The 13,993-nt window shown below is 40.9% G+C and overlaps 2 protein-coding genes, 1 long non-coding RNA gene and 1 other non-coding gene across 9 annotated transcripts in view; 2 read left to right on the forward strand and 2 right to left on the reverse strand.

Annotated features, from left to right (window-relative positions):
• The window catches only part of bltp3b (bridge-like lipid transfer protein family member 3B), a 30,764-nt gene extending 20,232 nt beyond the window's left edge, over window positions 1-10,532 (reverse strand). For 2 of the 6 annotated variants that reach the window (XM_008315576.3, XM_008315574.3), the window contains exon 1: window positions 10,070-10,504. In XM_008315576.3, the coding sequence (XP_008313798.1) occupies window positions 10,070-10,113 (44 nt within the window). In that variant the 5' untranslated portion in view covers window positions 10,114-10,504. Of the gene's footprint in view, window positions 1-10,069 lie in introns of all 6 variants that reach the window. The other 4 variants (XM_008315575.3, XM_025057376.1, XM_017034591.2 and 1 more) reach the window with 4 other exon arrangements.
• On the forward strand, window positions 4,985-5,056 carry trnat-cgu (transfer RNA threonine (anticodon CGU)). The gene has a single exon. It is a non-coding gene; the product is annotated as a tRNA-Thr (tRNA).
• On the reverse strand, window positions 5,409-10,061 carry LOC112487294 (uncharacterized). The gene is made up of 2 exons (XR_003050254.1): window positions 8,442-10,061; window positions 5,409-8,386 (listed from the first exon to the last, which is right to left on the reverse strand). It is a non-coding gene; the product is annotated as an uncharacterized LOC112487294 (long non-coding RNA).
• Window positions 10,533-13,246: 2,714 nt separating the features above from the next.
• ckap4 (cytoskeleton associated protein 4) overlaps window positions 13,247-13,993 on the forward strand; it is a 2,967-nt gene continuing 2,220 nt past the window's right edge. Inside the window, exon 1 of the mRNA XM_008315573.3 lies at window positions 13,247-13,950. Coding sequence (XP_008313795.1) covers window positions 13,630-13,950 — 321 coding nt within the window. The 5' untranslated portion in view covers window positions 13,247-13,629. The remainder of the gene's footprint in view (window positions 13,951-13,993) is intronic.

Below are 13,993 nucleotides of genomic sequence, written 5' to 3' on the forward strand. Positions count from 1 at the left end.
TATGTTAGTTTCACAGTCTAACCCTGTGTTTAGGATTCTGGTCGACATCCAGCACCGACGCTGGGACCTGGTCGTCAACCTGCTGACAGCAGCTGTGGTATTTTTCACTGACCTACTAACACTGATGCAACACTGTGACTAGAGTCTGCAGCTGTGGTTTGGCTGAACAATCGTACTTGGTGTCGTCTAAGAGCCATAAATATATCACAGACACAGTGCACGGCCCGATTCTGTGCCGCGGAGACGTAACAAGGCATCCTTTCAGTGGCTCTGCAGAGTTCCTCACTCGGGCGGTTTGTGCAGAATCTGCATAACCACAACAGGAATGCGCCATGAAAGAGAAGATGATTCACCGACGATGATCACAGTGAATGAATTGTGTCGTGTTGTGTCATCCTGTCATGAAGATTCTGACCTACACCGACTCAGGGCTATGTTAAAGAAACAGAGAGTAACTGCCAATTAACGTCACACTTCAGTTACTGCGGTAGCTGCAGGGATGGAAAAAGGAACGTTTTTTCACCAAGAGCACAGACTGCTACAGTCCACAGATTTTAGGAGCACAAAACTCAGTGGCAGGAAGCACTAATAATCCAGGCCACAGATTGTGTTACTAAAATGGTACGAGCATTATGTTTATTGAAGCATATGTAGGATTTTTGTCCATTAAATTATTTTGCTGTTGACAATGAATTTATCACTGTTTTTGCTAAGACTTTTTTGACAGCAGGTAATTTCCAGCTTCCTCCAATGCATACTGTAGCCTTAGCAAAACTGTTGGGAGTGTTCCTTTAAAATGTGTTCCTCTTTGTTTATAATTGTAGAGCAAAGTGGATGATATTTTTGAAAATAAAGTAATGACAGGAACTATTGTTGTTTGCGCAAATATATGGAGATACATTTAGCCTTGTTTTCCTTAAAAGGCAAAATCACTTCTCGTTAAAGTCGGTTTCTTGTTGGAAACACTGCTGTTAAGTCATGCTCAAATCATAAACATGACACTGCATCATGACTGCAGGCCATAATCCTTTAAATACATGATCCTGTCTCAGGTCATCCATTATGTCTGCCACAGACCGTACAGTGACGAGGAAAACAGTTGGCATTGACAATGGTGCCTTTACCAAAACGAAGCCATCATCACCATTTCTTACTCTGGTGAATTCTTAGGGTCACACCTCACAACATACTGCATTATCAATGTAATGGTAAGATGGCTTACTGTACGATGAGACAAAACATTTGGATCTGGACCAACCTTTTAAGGTGAATACTCTATAAATGTGATTCATAACAGTGTTCCTACTTGATTAAGTTACCTTTTAACACCAACAGTTTGAATTATTTAGGCCTGTTATATGACAGTTTCTTTATACTCACTTCTGCCCCAGACAGAGATGGACGGGTCTTTAATTCAACATGGCTATAAATTATTCAAAGACATGCACACACCGGACACACTTGGTCCAACACGGGGTACGACACCAAACACCTTCTCCTTCAGGAAACACAAATATTTCAATGTGCAAAGTCACTTAGGGACACATGTCCAGTCCGTTTATTGTTTGTTTTTTTGCAACTGTCCGAGTTGGAAATTGTTGCTGCGGCATCTCAGTCTTGTGACCAAGTGAAATATTCATCCCCGGTGCTGATCAAGTATCACCCAGCTCACCGGCCAACTTCACTCACTCTCTACCAGCTCCTTATCTGAGTCCTTGGCCTCCGCTGATCCACGTCTTCCTTCCTCTGTGCTTCTTCCTAAGTCATAAATAAGGCATGGCTATTATCAAACCATATGCTGTTGATCAGCAGTCTAATGGTGAGGCCAATACACAGAGGGAGATCTTAATTATTAGCCGGAACATCAGCAAAACACAGAGGGTATTAAGTTCACACCACTGTCATCTATCTCTTTTATTTCTCCTCCCTCGACTTCAGTCATTATTCCAGTCAGCAAGACTGGACTCACCAGACCGTTTCAGACCCATAAAGAGATTAGGACAAGCCAATGGCTGCAGAGGGGCCAGGCTGCCTGTCCAACACAAAATTAGCTGCTCGACATTAAAATCCATGCCTGTAATTCCTCTCCACAAATCCTTAGAATTCAGCTTTTCGCATCTTAATTATAAGGCTGGATAAAATACCATACATTTAGGCCCACAACTGTGGTTTCTTGCTTCTCAACCCATAAAGTTGTACTACATGGGATTAGTGGGGGAACGTGTTTATTTGACTATCGATTTAGTTGGTTTTCGTCTTTAGACTAAATTGTAACTCTTAGTCACGATTTAGTCGATGGAACTGTGTGAATTGTAGTTATTAATTATTTTTCCATGTTGTCATCTATTACTGCTGCACACATATTTTCTAAGGTTAGATCTCTGTGTACATGTCCCGCCTTCTGGCCAACAACCATAGCTCTGATTGGAGTTTTTGCCAGATTTTTCATCTAGTTTTTTTCATTGACTAATGCGTCAATAAATTCCGTCATCGTCATTTAGTCCCACAAAACTTTTCATCCAAGAAAAGAAGGTTGTTTAATAAGTCTTTCACCAAAATGAACAGGTGTAAATCTTAAATCTGTTCCATCACGTGAACATCCTCATTTTGAGATTGTTTTGCAACTTGCAGAACAGTCGATGCCAGTTTCACCAAGAGGTTCATGAAGTGCACTTTGACTTTGGTCACAGTAAGATTCTCCAAAATACTAGGATCAGAACCCATTACAGGCTGTACTCCACAAGTTCCTTCTAAGCAACTCTTATAAATGTGTTTCCCTGTAGAAGGTGACACTGACTTCTCCACAAGTTCCTTCTAAGCAACTCTTGGATAATAAATATGTTTCCCTGTAGACGCTGACACTGACTTCTCGTTGCAGACTGATGACGTAATAAGAAGAGACTGAGAAGAGTGACTCAAATAAACCCTACACAAAATGAAGGAAGAAGACAATCTATCCCATCTAGTCGTAGCTGTTGTCCGTTTAAGCTAGGGCAAAGAATTTAACTGTGGGTAACATCTCTTTATGTTATGTTAAACAGTGAACGACTTTAAGAAATATAGCAGAGTCAGGATGCTACCACATTCTTTCCTGCCTCTGCTGCTCTGACTTAGCAGCACACTCGACATGATGGCATTTAAATGAGCCTCTAAATCCTTCAGGGCCACATTCCGAGTCACCGACAGCACATTGCGATGACTCCGGAGAAACCAACTCTTCTAAATAAAGTCAGCATCACTGAATAGACAAGAAGCCAAGTAATGAGTACAGACACAAGCGGGTCAATTCTCTGTCAGTCAGATTAAGACAATTAGATAATAAAATCAGTCTGTGTGTACTTGGAGAACAACATCATCACAGCATACTGAGCTGTAGTTCAATATTGACTCATTCAATAGCATGGAATTGACTTTTTAAATGTACAAGGTCAGCTTTATAGGACTCCTGATAAGGATTGCATATACAGTGTTTGAAACATTATACCATCTTGTTGCGTAATGTGTACACATAAAAACACATAAAAATGGAGGGAGTCTCTCGGGTCTTTGTTCATAAAATCAAACATTTATCGTTGTCTCAATGGTAGTTTTGAATCATCTTTACAACCAGCAGCAGTGTTACCGAGTGAGAGGGATGGGCCGTAGACATCGGATGAGTTTATTAATCACAGTAGGAGAGGAAATCTCTGGGTACCTCAGGAATTAATCTGAGTGTAATTATTATGCTGGTGGGAAAAGGATACGTGGGAGCCCACGTCGGCTGCGTTTCCTAAGAATTTTAATTATGTTTCCCATAATTTCCACTATGTATTTGTTGTCCAGCTCACATCCTTACTTTTACTAAAAGTTAGTCACGTTGAACTGAACCTTTGAAGAGATGCTCCGTGGGTAAGTCTGTTACTTTTTGTAAGGTTATTGGTTAAGGAACTTACATGAAAAGGTAAATTGCTTATCTTGTATAAAATTAGTACCAAAATGAAAACAATAACAGCTTAAAAACAGCATTTCACAAAAACGTGGGTTGATTACGGCTCTAATTTTCTTCATTTTGTCTTAGCAAAATATATTATAATTCAAGCCTGATTTCTATCATTTAATGCTGCAAGTTTTTCATATCGACAAAGTCTGGTACAATTTTGTGAAATCTGTGTGAATGTTTTTTTTAATGACTATTTTAATGGAAATAATTCAACCTTAGTTTTGTTGTCTGTTATTCTGTGATTCTGATTTATAATAAGTACACACTGATAGAACCCGTATTGGTCCTTCAGTTTGTTAAAAAGTGTAGTGGAAATATAAGTTGGGCCGCAGAGAAAAAAAACAAAACAGGTTTTAAAAAGCTTTGACAACACCACACTTATCACCCAGAGCGATCTCTCGACTTACTCTCTGGCCTACAAACACCGACTCCAACTAAACACCTCCACTACATCAACAGGGACAACAACCCATGACCACGCTGGCAGCCTGTCACGGAGCAGTCAGACCTGGAATATTTATAACGCTAAGGAGACGGTGAAAAGGTTAGTGTGAGGAGAAAACAATAGAAGACCTTGGTTACACAGTTGATGCCAAGGCCTGGGGGGAAACCTTTAACATTGAGTCCGTGAGCCTCACACACACACACACACGCAAATATTTCACAGCTTAGTGGTGATTAGACACCCACGGTAAGGCACTCACCACTCGTGAGTCATGCTTTAATAGCCTTCCCACCCGTGGGGAGCAGCAACACAGAATAATAGAGTTCGTCCTCAACAGAGTCAAAAACATGGCAATGACGAGAAGAGCAGAACATAGTCCTATTCTTTAGAACAGTGGTTCCCAAACTTTTTTGAAGTACGGCACATATATATATATCATCAGGAAAACCCCCACGACACACCACCAAACTAAAATCTCACCAAATGTATATGTAATGAAATATAATAAGCTTTTCCTGGATGGGAAGCATTGCTTTAGAATACAAGGGTCAATAACACAGGGCGCGGTGGCCAAGTGGTAAGGCGTCAGTCTCGTAAACTGAAAATCATGGGTTCGAATCCCGTCCGTGCCTTCATTAAATTTGCTACCAAAAGAAGCCTATATAATAGTGTGGTTTTTCTCCTCAATTTTGTTGTACCCCTGTGTTACAATGACAATAAAGACTATTCTATACTGTATGTCTGCGCGGTACTAATCCAGCACTGATTAGTACTGGTTGAAAGACACTAAAATGACTCAGTAGAGGAAGTTGGTATTTTATATTGAACTATATTATTGAACCCCTGGCACCCATCAGTGGTACTGCAAGAAAGACTGAAAGAAACTTTTCTATACAGCCCAACATTTTTGCCTGGGTGCTTTCAAATTGTATATTTTAATCTACCTAATGGTGCTTTCAAATTGTATATTTTAGTCTACCTGAGTTTTTTTTTTTTGCAAAAAAATGATACAATTTGAATCACATCAATCTGCAGAGGTAGCCAGTACTTCTGTATGGATCAAGTCTCAAATACATATAAATATATTTTTGTTTTTTCAATGCATTGGCTTATGTCAATGCATGTTTGTTTGTTGTTGAATTCCTTTTGGTTAATTAGTTTATCATGAGATGGTAAGGTATTATTAAATTATAGTTCTTAATAGATGTCAAATATACAGACAAGAGGACAACATTGTAATCAGGTAGATACAAGAACATCGAAGAGTTAATCCAGTTTTTGGGGGAAGGAGAGAAATGTGAAAGTGAGAAAAAGAAACACGATTTCTGTTTCAGCACTCTTGGTTTAGAGAACGTATCATTTTCATTCTTCAAATTCTCCATTCAGGTCACTGCTCTGTAGCTTAGTCTGACCTTCACCACCGGAGCATGAGAAAATCTTTCATCTCACCGATCAGAGCGAAGGCCGACGTGACCGAATGTGTCAGGATGTGTTGGGAGTTCCTTCATCCATCTGTGTTTCTGTTTGACACCAAGTGTAATAGGATATTGAAGTGACTGGCTCCAGGCCAATGTCTTGTTGATGCAGACACACAAACACCATGTTATCAGCGCACCGTCAGAACCCTGAGTCACCACTCTGAGCCACGACGCCTGGTTAATCGCTCTTGTAATGATCCTGTTGCCAATTAGGCACAAAAGGATTTCAATTGCATTTCCTGTCAAATTTAGTTCAGTGATTCGTGCAAACATTTAAGCCAGACAAGAATCATGAAAGAGCCAACCTCTGAAATCAAAGGTCTGTTAAGACTGGTCGCTGATAAAGTCAAGGAGACGTGCGTCGTATGGTGCAAAGGATAAGGTGCAATGTTGACACCATCAACACCGACTGTGGGCGTAAGCAGAAGGACGGTGTGTATAAATACACTGCAAGTACAAACTGTTTCCACAAGCAGCCAAAGTAAGTTTACTGTGGCGGGTATGCATCGTCCAGATTGAGGAAACTTGTTGACATTTCCCTGAAGCGACTTGTTAACGTTCTAATGTCACAGGGGAGCCTGATGAAGATGTCACTTCAGAAGTTTAAAAAACAGTTCAAAAACAGGATGAACGTTCAAACCCGATGGGTAAAACCCACCTAGACTGTCTGTAGTTGCCTTATATCCCAGCGGAGGTGCTCTAAATTAAACGTGACCATATATGCTCTTCCTACCCATGCTAGAAAATACAATGTTTGTCTACAGCAGTGCTTTTTGAGTCTTTTCCTCCAGAAATAAGATCATTTGAGTTTCATTTCCTGTTCCACTTACAGTACGTACACGGCTGAGTTAGTTAGAAGCTAACCTAACGCCTGAAAAAGCAGCCTATTTGACTATTTTTCACCATAGCGACTTTCCGCTTCTGATAATGCCTTTACACCTACGTATGTTGTTCATTTACTAAAGCCATATTACAGTACAAACCTAATGCACCCGACTACAGGCATTGCAAAAGACAATATATTAACACAATCGATGAGTGTTGTTAAGGCTTTTCAGGAAAAAAGACAGTGATGTTATGTTGTTTTAATGTGTTAATGAAGATTATCAGTCCAAGGGCAGCACTGCTTGAGAAGGTACCAGGCTTTTGTTGTAGCATTGCTAAATTCTTTTTTAATAGATTGCTTAAAATATGGTCCTTGAAGTGCAGGAAAAATGTTAGTATCCTGCAGTGTTTTTATAACCTCGATATGATCTGTATGTTCTTAACTGTAACTCCAGTGATTTAGGAGCAAATAAATCACAGCATTAACCCATCTCAGTGTCACAAGAGAAAATGTCTAAATCAGTCGCGCAAACAATCCCCTGTATAATCTTGTAGTATCTGATCATAGCCTACTGTACCGGTGCTCACACACTGGAGTAAATACAATAGTTGAGATTCAGCTTCATACAACAGCCCCAACTCTGTGGTGACATCATTACAACGAAAGGCACATGATTGGACAACTGTCTGATAGATCGGCTTCCACCAGTTGGGCAGATCATATGGCAAACCGAAAAAAGAGTGATGACACCGCTTCAACTCAAGTCGTTTCCTGTCAGTGCGGACGCTAATGCTGCTGAAACACACATCTTACAGAGTGTGACGTAGGGAAACTAGCCTATCTGGTGTGTGTGCTGCAAATCTAAGATGAAACACTTGTGTAAGAATGTGAAAGAATAAACCAATAAAAAAAACACCCTTGAAATAAATAGGCTACGATTGACAAATTAGCCACAGTTCCGTTAACATGCAACAATCACCACAAACCAGTTCTCCTACATACTGATGAGGCTCAGGGCGCCTCCTGATCAGCCTACTGCTGTACTACCTGTTCACTCTCACAACTTCCAAGTTTAATAATCCGCCCGTGTTCATTTGAATTCTCTCCTACAGTAGGTACTGTGAGAGAACAGTGTGGCGTGTTTCACCTTCTCCACCTAGAACAAGACCAGATGAAGTTCACTGGAAGTCTCTGCCAGGACGGTGGAAAAGAATAAATAATGCATGTAAAGTAGACAGAGCTGAACGCTGCACCTTACAGCAGGACAATAAAAATAATAAATGAAGCCGCGCACGGAAGTGGTCGCGGCGTTAAGGAGATTGTGAAGAAACCCTCTCTCCTGTATGCTTGTTAAGGTGATATGAAGTGAGTAGATGGTGTTAAATAAAGAAGGGAAATGAACATTTGTGCCCATTATTATTTGTGCTGTAGCTCCAGATGCTTTTAATGCTGTGTAGAATGTGAAGAAGAGATTCATGCCAAGAAACAAGTAATGATAGAACAAAAACATTTTCTGTGGCTGCAGCCAGGTGGCGGTGACCTACATTTTCAAGGACTATAAATATTATGAGAAGCCACCTAACTTTGGGACAGCTATAAAAATACAAAAAGAAACTCCAGGCCAAATGGTCAAAGGAGGCCTAACAACCCAGCTTCACCTCTGACTCAGGCGACTAAGACATCACTAAACGAACATCGTCAACCCAGCTTCACCTCTGACTAGGGGGACAAACATCAACAAAAGATCTGAGGAAATATTCAGTGGTGGGCAATGAAGGACTCAGATGGTTGAAGCAGAGATTTACCAGCTCTGTGGGTAAGAAGTAGTCCACAAGTGGTCCTCTGGTTTGAGAAGTGACTCAGTATGGAACAACATGGTGGACTGGAGCCACCCCTAGATCCGGCTGGTGGCATTATATTAATAGAACTGACTAAGATGTGGTGATGACAGCATTTAATTTAAAAAAGAAAAGAAACCACCATATTATTGAGCTTTCAAAAATATATTTTTGATCCAACCCAATTAAAATGGAATTAGTCATATCAGCCAGTAAGGGCCTCGGACGCACAGTCATCAGTTCCTGCCTGGATTACAACAATAAGAATCTTGTTGTTAATTAAAGAGTCTTGCGTTCACTCTTTCAGTTTTTAATTTTAAGGTCTGTGTGTACAGTATATTAACCAGTATTTAAACTTGCATCTAAGAAAATGATGCCAATCCAGTTCAAACAGATTAAATTAAGTCAGTGGTTACATACAAAAGTCAAAAACATTTGTCCGGTGGTTGATGTCAGCTGTCGTGATCTGAGCTACACTGTAGATTGAGATTCAAGAAGCCACTGGTGCATGTAAGGAGCTCTTTCATAACATGTTACATCCTTCTCCCTAAACAGCTTCAGGTGCCCAAACAAGTACTGATGAATTTAATCAAAGTGATTTATAAATCCTGGTATCATCCTGTGTGATACTTTAACCGTGGTGCTCAAAGAAGCTAATGTAGTGCCTGGTGAAATCATTGTAGGTATAAATGACTGTGTCATTATATAAAGGTAGTAAACCTGTGGTAGAAATGCTAACAGTCTACATGTCTATGAAGATTCTCAGTCATCCAGGTCATGGTCAAGTTTAAAAAGTTAGGCAACTGGACGTGAATTTTCTAAAAGAAGACGTTTCACAGTCTACAGTTTATTCTGTCCAGTCTTATCTTACGCATGACCCTTGAAATCAACTCCCATTTTTGGGCCATTATCCATCAGTTAAAAACACTTAAAAAATTCGAACCATTACATCGATTAGTCTGACTAAGACTGTATAACGGTGACTGGACAAATACGTTGTTCAATACCACTGTAACAAAACATTGACTCTGGGTATTGCGCAAGGCAGTATAGACTCAGACTGTTTTACAATTTCACAGATAAACTCAGTCATTTGTTCGGCCGTGAACTTGTTCAACGGCGTGTCCCGAGAACATTGGTGAGATTATCATTGAATGGTCAGCTGAGATTGTTGTTTTTAAACATTCTGACTCCGCCAGTGGACCGGTTCAACCTGCCAAAGGCAAGTGTTTAGGGGATTAGCAGGCAGGCTAACACCGATGCTAACCCCTTTAGCCTCAAGATAAGCCACGTCTCAGGGTCGAAGAGGGTGAAAACAAAACTGACAGTTGGACACAAAGTACACGAATGACAGTTCCATTTGAGAATCGCAAAAACAGAACGGCTTCCCCCACGTCCTATAAAAATACACCACATACACGAGTTGAAAATGTCATTATGGGATGTGGCGCTAACGAGCTAAGTGTATCTTAGGGCTAATAACCGCCGCTCAGGACCACCGACCTGGACAGATGCTTCAGGATCTGTTTCTTGATGAGACCCGCCATGGCCGCACAAATCCAGATAAATATCCGAGCTGTCGCCGGGTGTCTGAACCGTTAGCCTGACAGCTAACTGTCCCCACTGTAGGTTGCTGATAAACGGGTCAAAATGTGTTTCCCCAGTGGCTCTTCATTTTAACCGCCTCATTCTCCGGCTGTTGCTGATGATGGTGATGGAGGAGGAGGCAGCTGAAAGCGGAAAGGAGACATTTCACACAACGTAGCCCGAGTGACAGTTAGGTTCCAGGTAATACTTCAGGTTATTACATGTAGAAAAAGCTCAAGTCAATTTTCCTGTTCTGCGCAGCAGTAGCGCTGGTTCACACACAGCAACCGAACACCTGGGCAGCGAGTCTGAGGCTCAGCGTCTGTTGTCACGGCGTCAGAGAGCAGCGTCATGATGCGTTCATTGTCTGCTCGGAAACTCCATGACTTCATAGCTGTCAAAACAAAGCAGCAGAACAAAGGTATGATGACGCAGTTGAGCGCATTTAGTGTAGTGTTTGAAATACAAAGCTATTAAAAAGACATTCTACTGTTAAACAGGTTTACAACATGTTACATGTTATATGAGGTTTACTTTTATGTCTTCCTTTTTTGGTTTATTTTTGCTAACTTTTGATTACTTTATTAAAACTTGTGTTCATTAGCGGGCTGATATTTTTTATGTTAGCCACTGTTTAATCATTCTTCGTAAGTCATATTGTTTGCTAATATAATTTTTATTATAGTATATAATATAGTTTTATTAAACTTATAATATTTGTAATTATTATATACTCTTATAATATATCTAGTATATTATATGTAAGATTTCCTAAATATTTTATTTATTACAAATACATTTAAATAGATTTAGCATCGGCTTTTTTGAGTAGCTAAGTTATTTTTAGATAAAAACACTTAAAAATGTAGCTTTCACTTTTCTAATGACTTATTTGACGCTTTACGGCCCACGGACTTTATGGTCCACTCTATGATACTCTGTCAATGCTATAATGTTTTATGGCGTAATTTCTATCACTACATACAAACCAACTCTCGTGGCCGTGACGGTAAATGTTGTTTTCATATTATTTACATGGAGCAGTTGTTGAACAAAAGCGTGTCTTGAATCAGTAAACGTGATTCACATGCAGCAACTTATATAAATACATTTGTATTTTTTTAATATAATGTACAGTACACATTATCTGTAGCTATGTTTGACTTTTACCTTTTTGTTTGCACTGTAATCGGCATAGGACGCAATTACCTACTCTTTTAGTGACATCTAGCGGTTGAAGTAGGTAAGTAAACACGTATTAGGTAAGATTAAATTGGATTTAATTTCATTGATCCCACACCAGGGGAAATTGTTAACAAACGTGACTTCTTTGTGCTTTTTATGACATTGAAGTACAGGAATTATTTTTTATGAGTTAACTTTAACTTTTCTTTATATTTCCTTCTTTTTATCTTTATCTTTAAAGTTGTAATTTGTCTGTTCTTTTTATCTTTATCTTTAAAGTTGTATTTTGTCTGTGATCTTGGTACTGGTGGTGCTTTGGCCCAGAGGCAATGTCTCTGTCATTGGTGTGGAACCCCAGGGTTCACCTCCTGGGCAAGTTCGAATCCCGGTTAGGGCGGTTGGTACCTTCCAGTGGACTCACCACCCGCAGGAAGGTTTAGGTACGGTGCAATGTGATTTGGGTGGCGACTGCTGCCCCCGCGACCCGGTAACGGATAAGCGGATGAAAATGGATGGATGGATGGATCTTGGTACTGTTTAAAGCCCTTTATTCAATCAAAAGTACTACAATGCCATATCATTCCAATGATGCATTCAGGTGTGGGCCAATATATGACTCATAAACTGAACAAAGTACAGTGTATGTAGTATTTGGGTACTCCTCCCTTCTACCTTCTTAAGAACAAGGTGTTGGTTGTATTAAAAAAAACAAGCTGTAACCACATTTGGTACAGTAATATTAAGGCTTTGGGTGACCTTTCACAGTATTGTTATATGTACTGTATAACTGAGAGTGTTAGAAATAAACTCTTGAATCAAGATTTTTTTTTCACTGGGAGTGTATGATGGCAGTTGCAGTGACCCATTGCTACAGATGTGATTTTACCTAAGTACCTAATTTATATAGTATGGTGTTTACAGTATTGGGTTTCACTTGAAACAACAAACTGCAGGTTTAAACAGTTGGTGTTTGTCCAGTCCTTATTTGAACATTCTAAACATGTTTTGGCTGCAGTCTGTTTACATATTTCTGCTTCAGTTGATGGATGAACTGCAGGACCAGATTCTTGCAGGGTTTTCGAGGTGTTACTCACACAGACATTGATTATTCTTAAGGCATTAAACTGCTCAAAACCTTCTCTACCACATTAAGAGCTGAACAAACTGCTTAAAAACGATGAACCTGTGAACTGTCAAGCACTTGAACTCATTGATTTTTTTAACTCCCATTTTTCTACCACACCAGACGATGCCATGTGATATTTCTACACCTAAATGTTGTTTATTTGTGTTTTTATTTATTACTGTGTCCTGCTATTCAGTTTTATTTCTGTGCAATATTGTTTGCTGTATTGTTTATTTTTATTATCACCTTTATGATGCTGTAACAATTCCATTGTGTAACTAAAGCTGTGTAAAGACTATTCGACTCTAGTCAGGCTAATTATAGGCTTTTTTATTTGATATTTTAAGCGGTGGACTAATCATATTTCAGTGGCCATGCACCAGGTGATGTCACCTAAGAGAAATCCTTGGTGTGTAAAAATATCACTGGATCCAAAGGATGGAACTAAAATAAGTCCTCGACTTTTTCCAGGTGACTTTTTTTAAAATAACAAGAACACGGTGTTCCTCCTCGTCAGGCCAAACAAGGCCGTGTTGTTAGCTGCTCTGGGCTTCTGCAGATTCTGACCGGAGGCCAGTGGAGACTGGGGCTGCCACGTATGAAAGAAAGGAGGAGCAAACTATAGGGAAGGAGAAGAAAGAAGGAGGGACCTCCTCCTCCCTCCCTCCCTCCCTCCTCTGCCATAGGCTGTGACTTACAGCAAAAGAAAATCGCGGAAAGTTTGCATCACCTTTGGAAATGTTGCAGCATTAATGACCATGTGGCACTGCATTAAATCAAAACATCAGCTCGAACATTTCCACCGATCCCGAAGTTGGTTCTATGTAAGAGGTCATTGGGTTCTGGTGCAAAAAAACCAAACAAACCAGTAGCCTACATCAGCCGCCTGAGGGTCTAGATTCAGGCTCTCAATCATTGTTTCCTGGTGGGGTTGTGTCATGTAAGTGGACCGGGGCAGGAGTTGACGGTGGGACGGCCCCCATCCGCATACCTCAGCACACACACAGCGGTGCAAAGACACGACTCGCTCTCTGATACGCTGTCGGCTCCTGTCAGTGGGCCTGGACTGGGAACCAGTCTCCATCCACGACTGCAAAAAGCAACAGCGGCAGCACACACACTCCCACAGCCGTAACACACCATCACCATCACCATCCAGCCGAACATGACTGCGAAGAACAGACAGAAGAACAACGGCGGCTCCGTGGAGAAGAGCGCAGCGCCGAGCCAGGAGGATGCGCCGAAGAAAAGCGCAAAGAACGGAGCGGTCCCCTCGCCCGGAGCCCAGGGGCCAAAGACACGGAGTTGTCTGGGACTCCTCGTTAATACTTTGTTTTACGTGGCCCTCATAGGAGGTGCGGGTTTTGCTGCTTTTCATCTGCAGAAAGTGGTGGAGGAGGTGCGACAGAGCAGCGGCAGGGAGCTGCAGGAGAGCGCGGAGCGGAGCGCACAGCTGAGCCTGAAAATGGAGAGCGTCCTGCAACAGGTAGAGAGAGGCTGGAGGTCTCCATAGGGGGGGAGTGGAGGGG

The sequence above is a fragment of the Cynoglossus semilaevis genome, chromosome 8 (genome assembly GCF_000523025.1).
Source record: "Cynoglossus semilaevis isolate Cse_v1.0 chromosome 8, Cse_v1.0, whole genome shotgun sequence".
Classification (NCBI taxonomy): Eukaryota; Metazoa; Chordata; class Actinopteri; order Pleuronectiformes; family Cynoglossidae; genus Cynoglossus; species Cynoglossus semilaevis.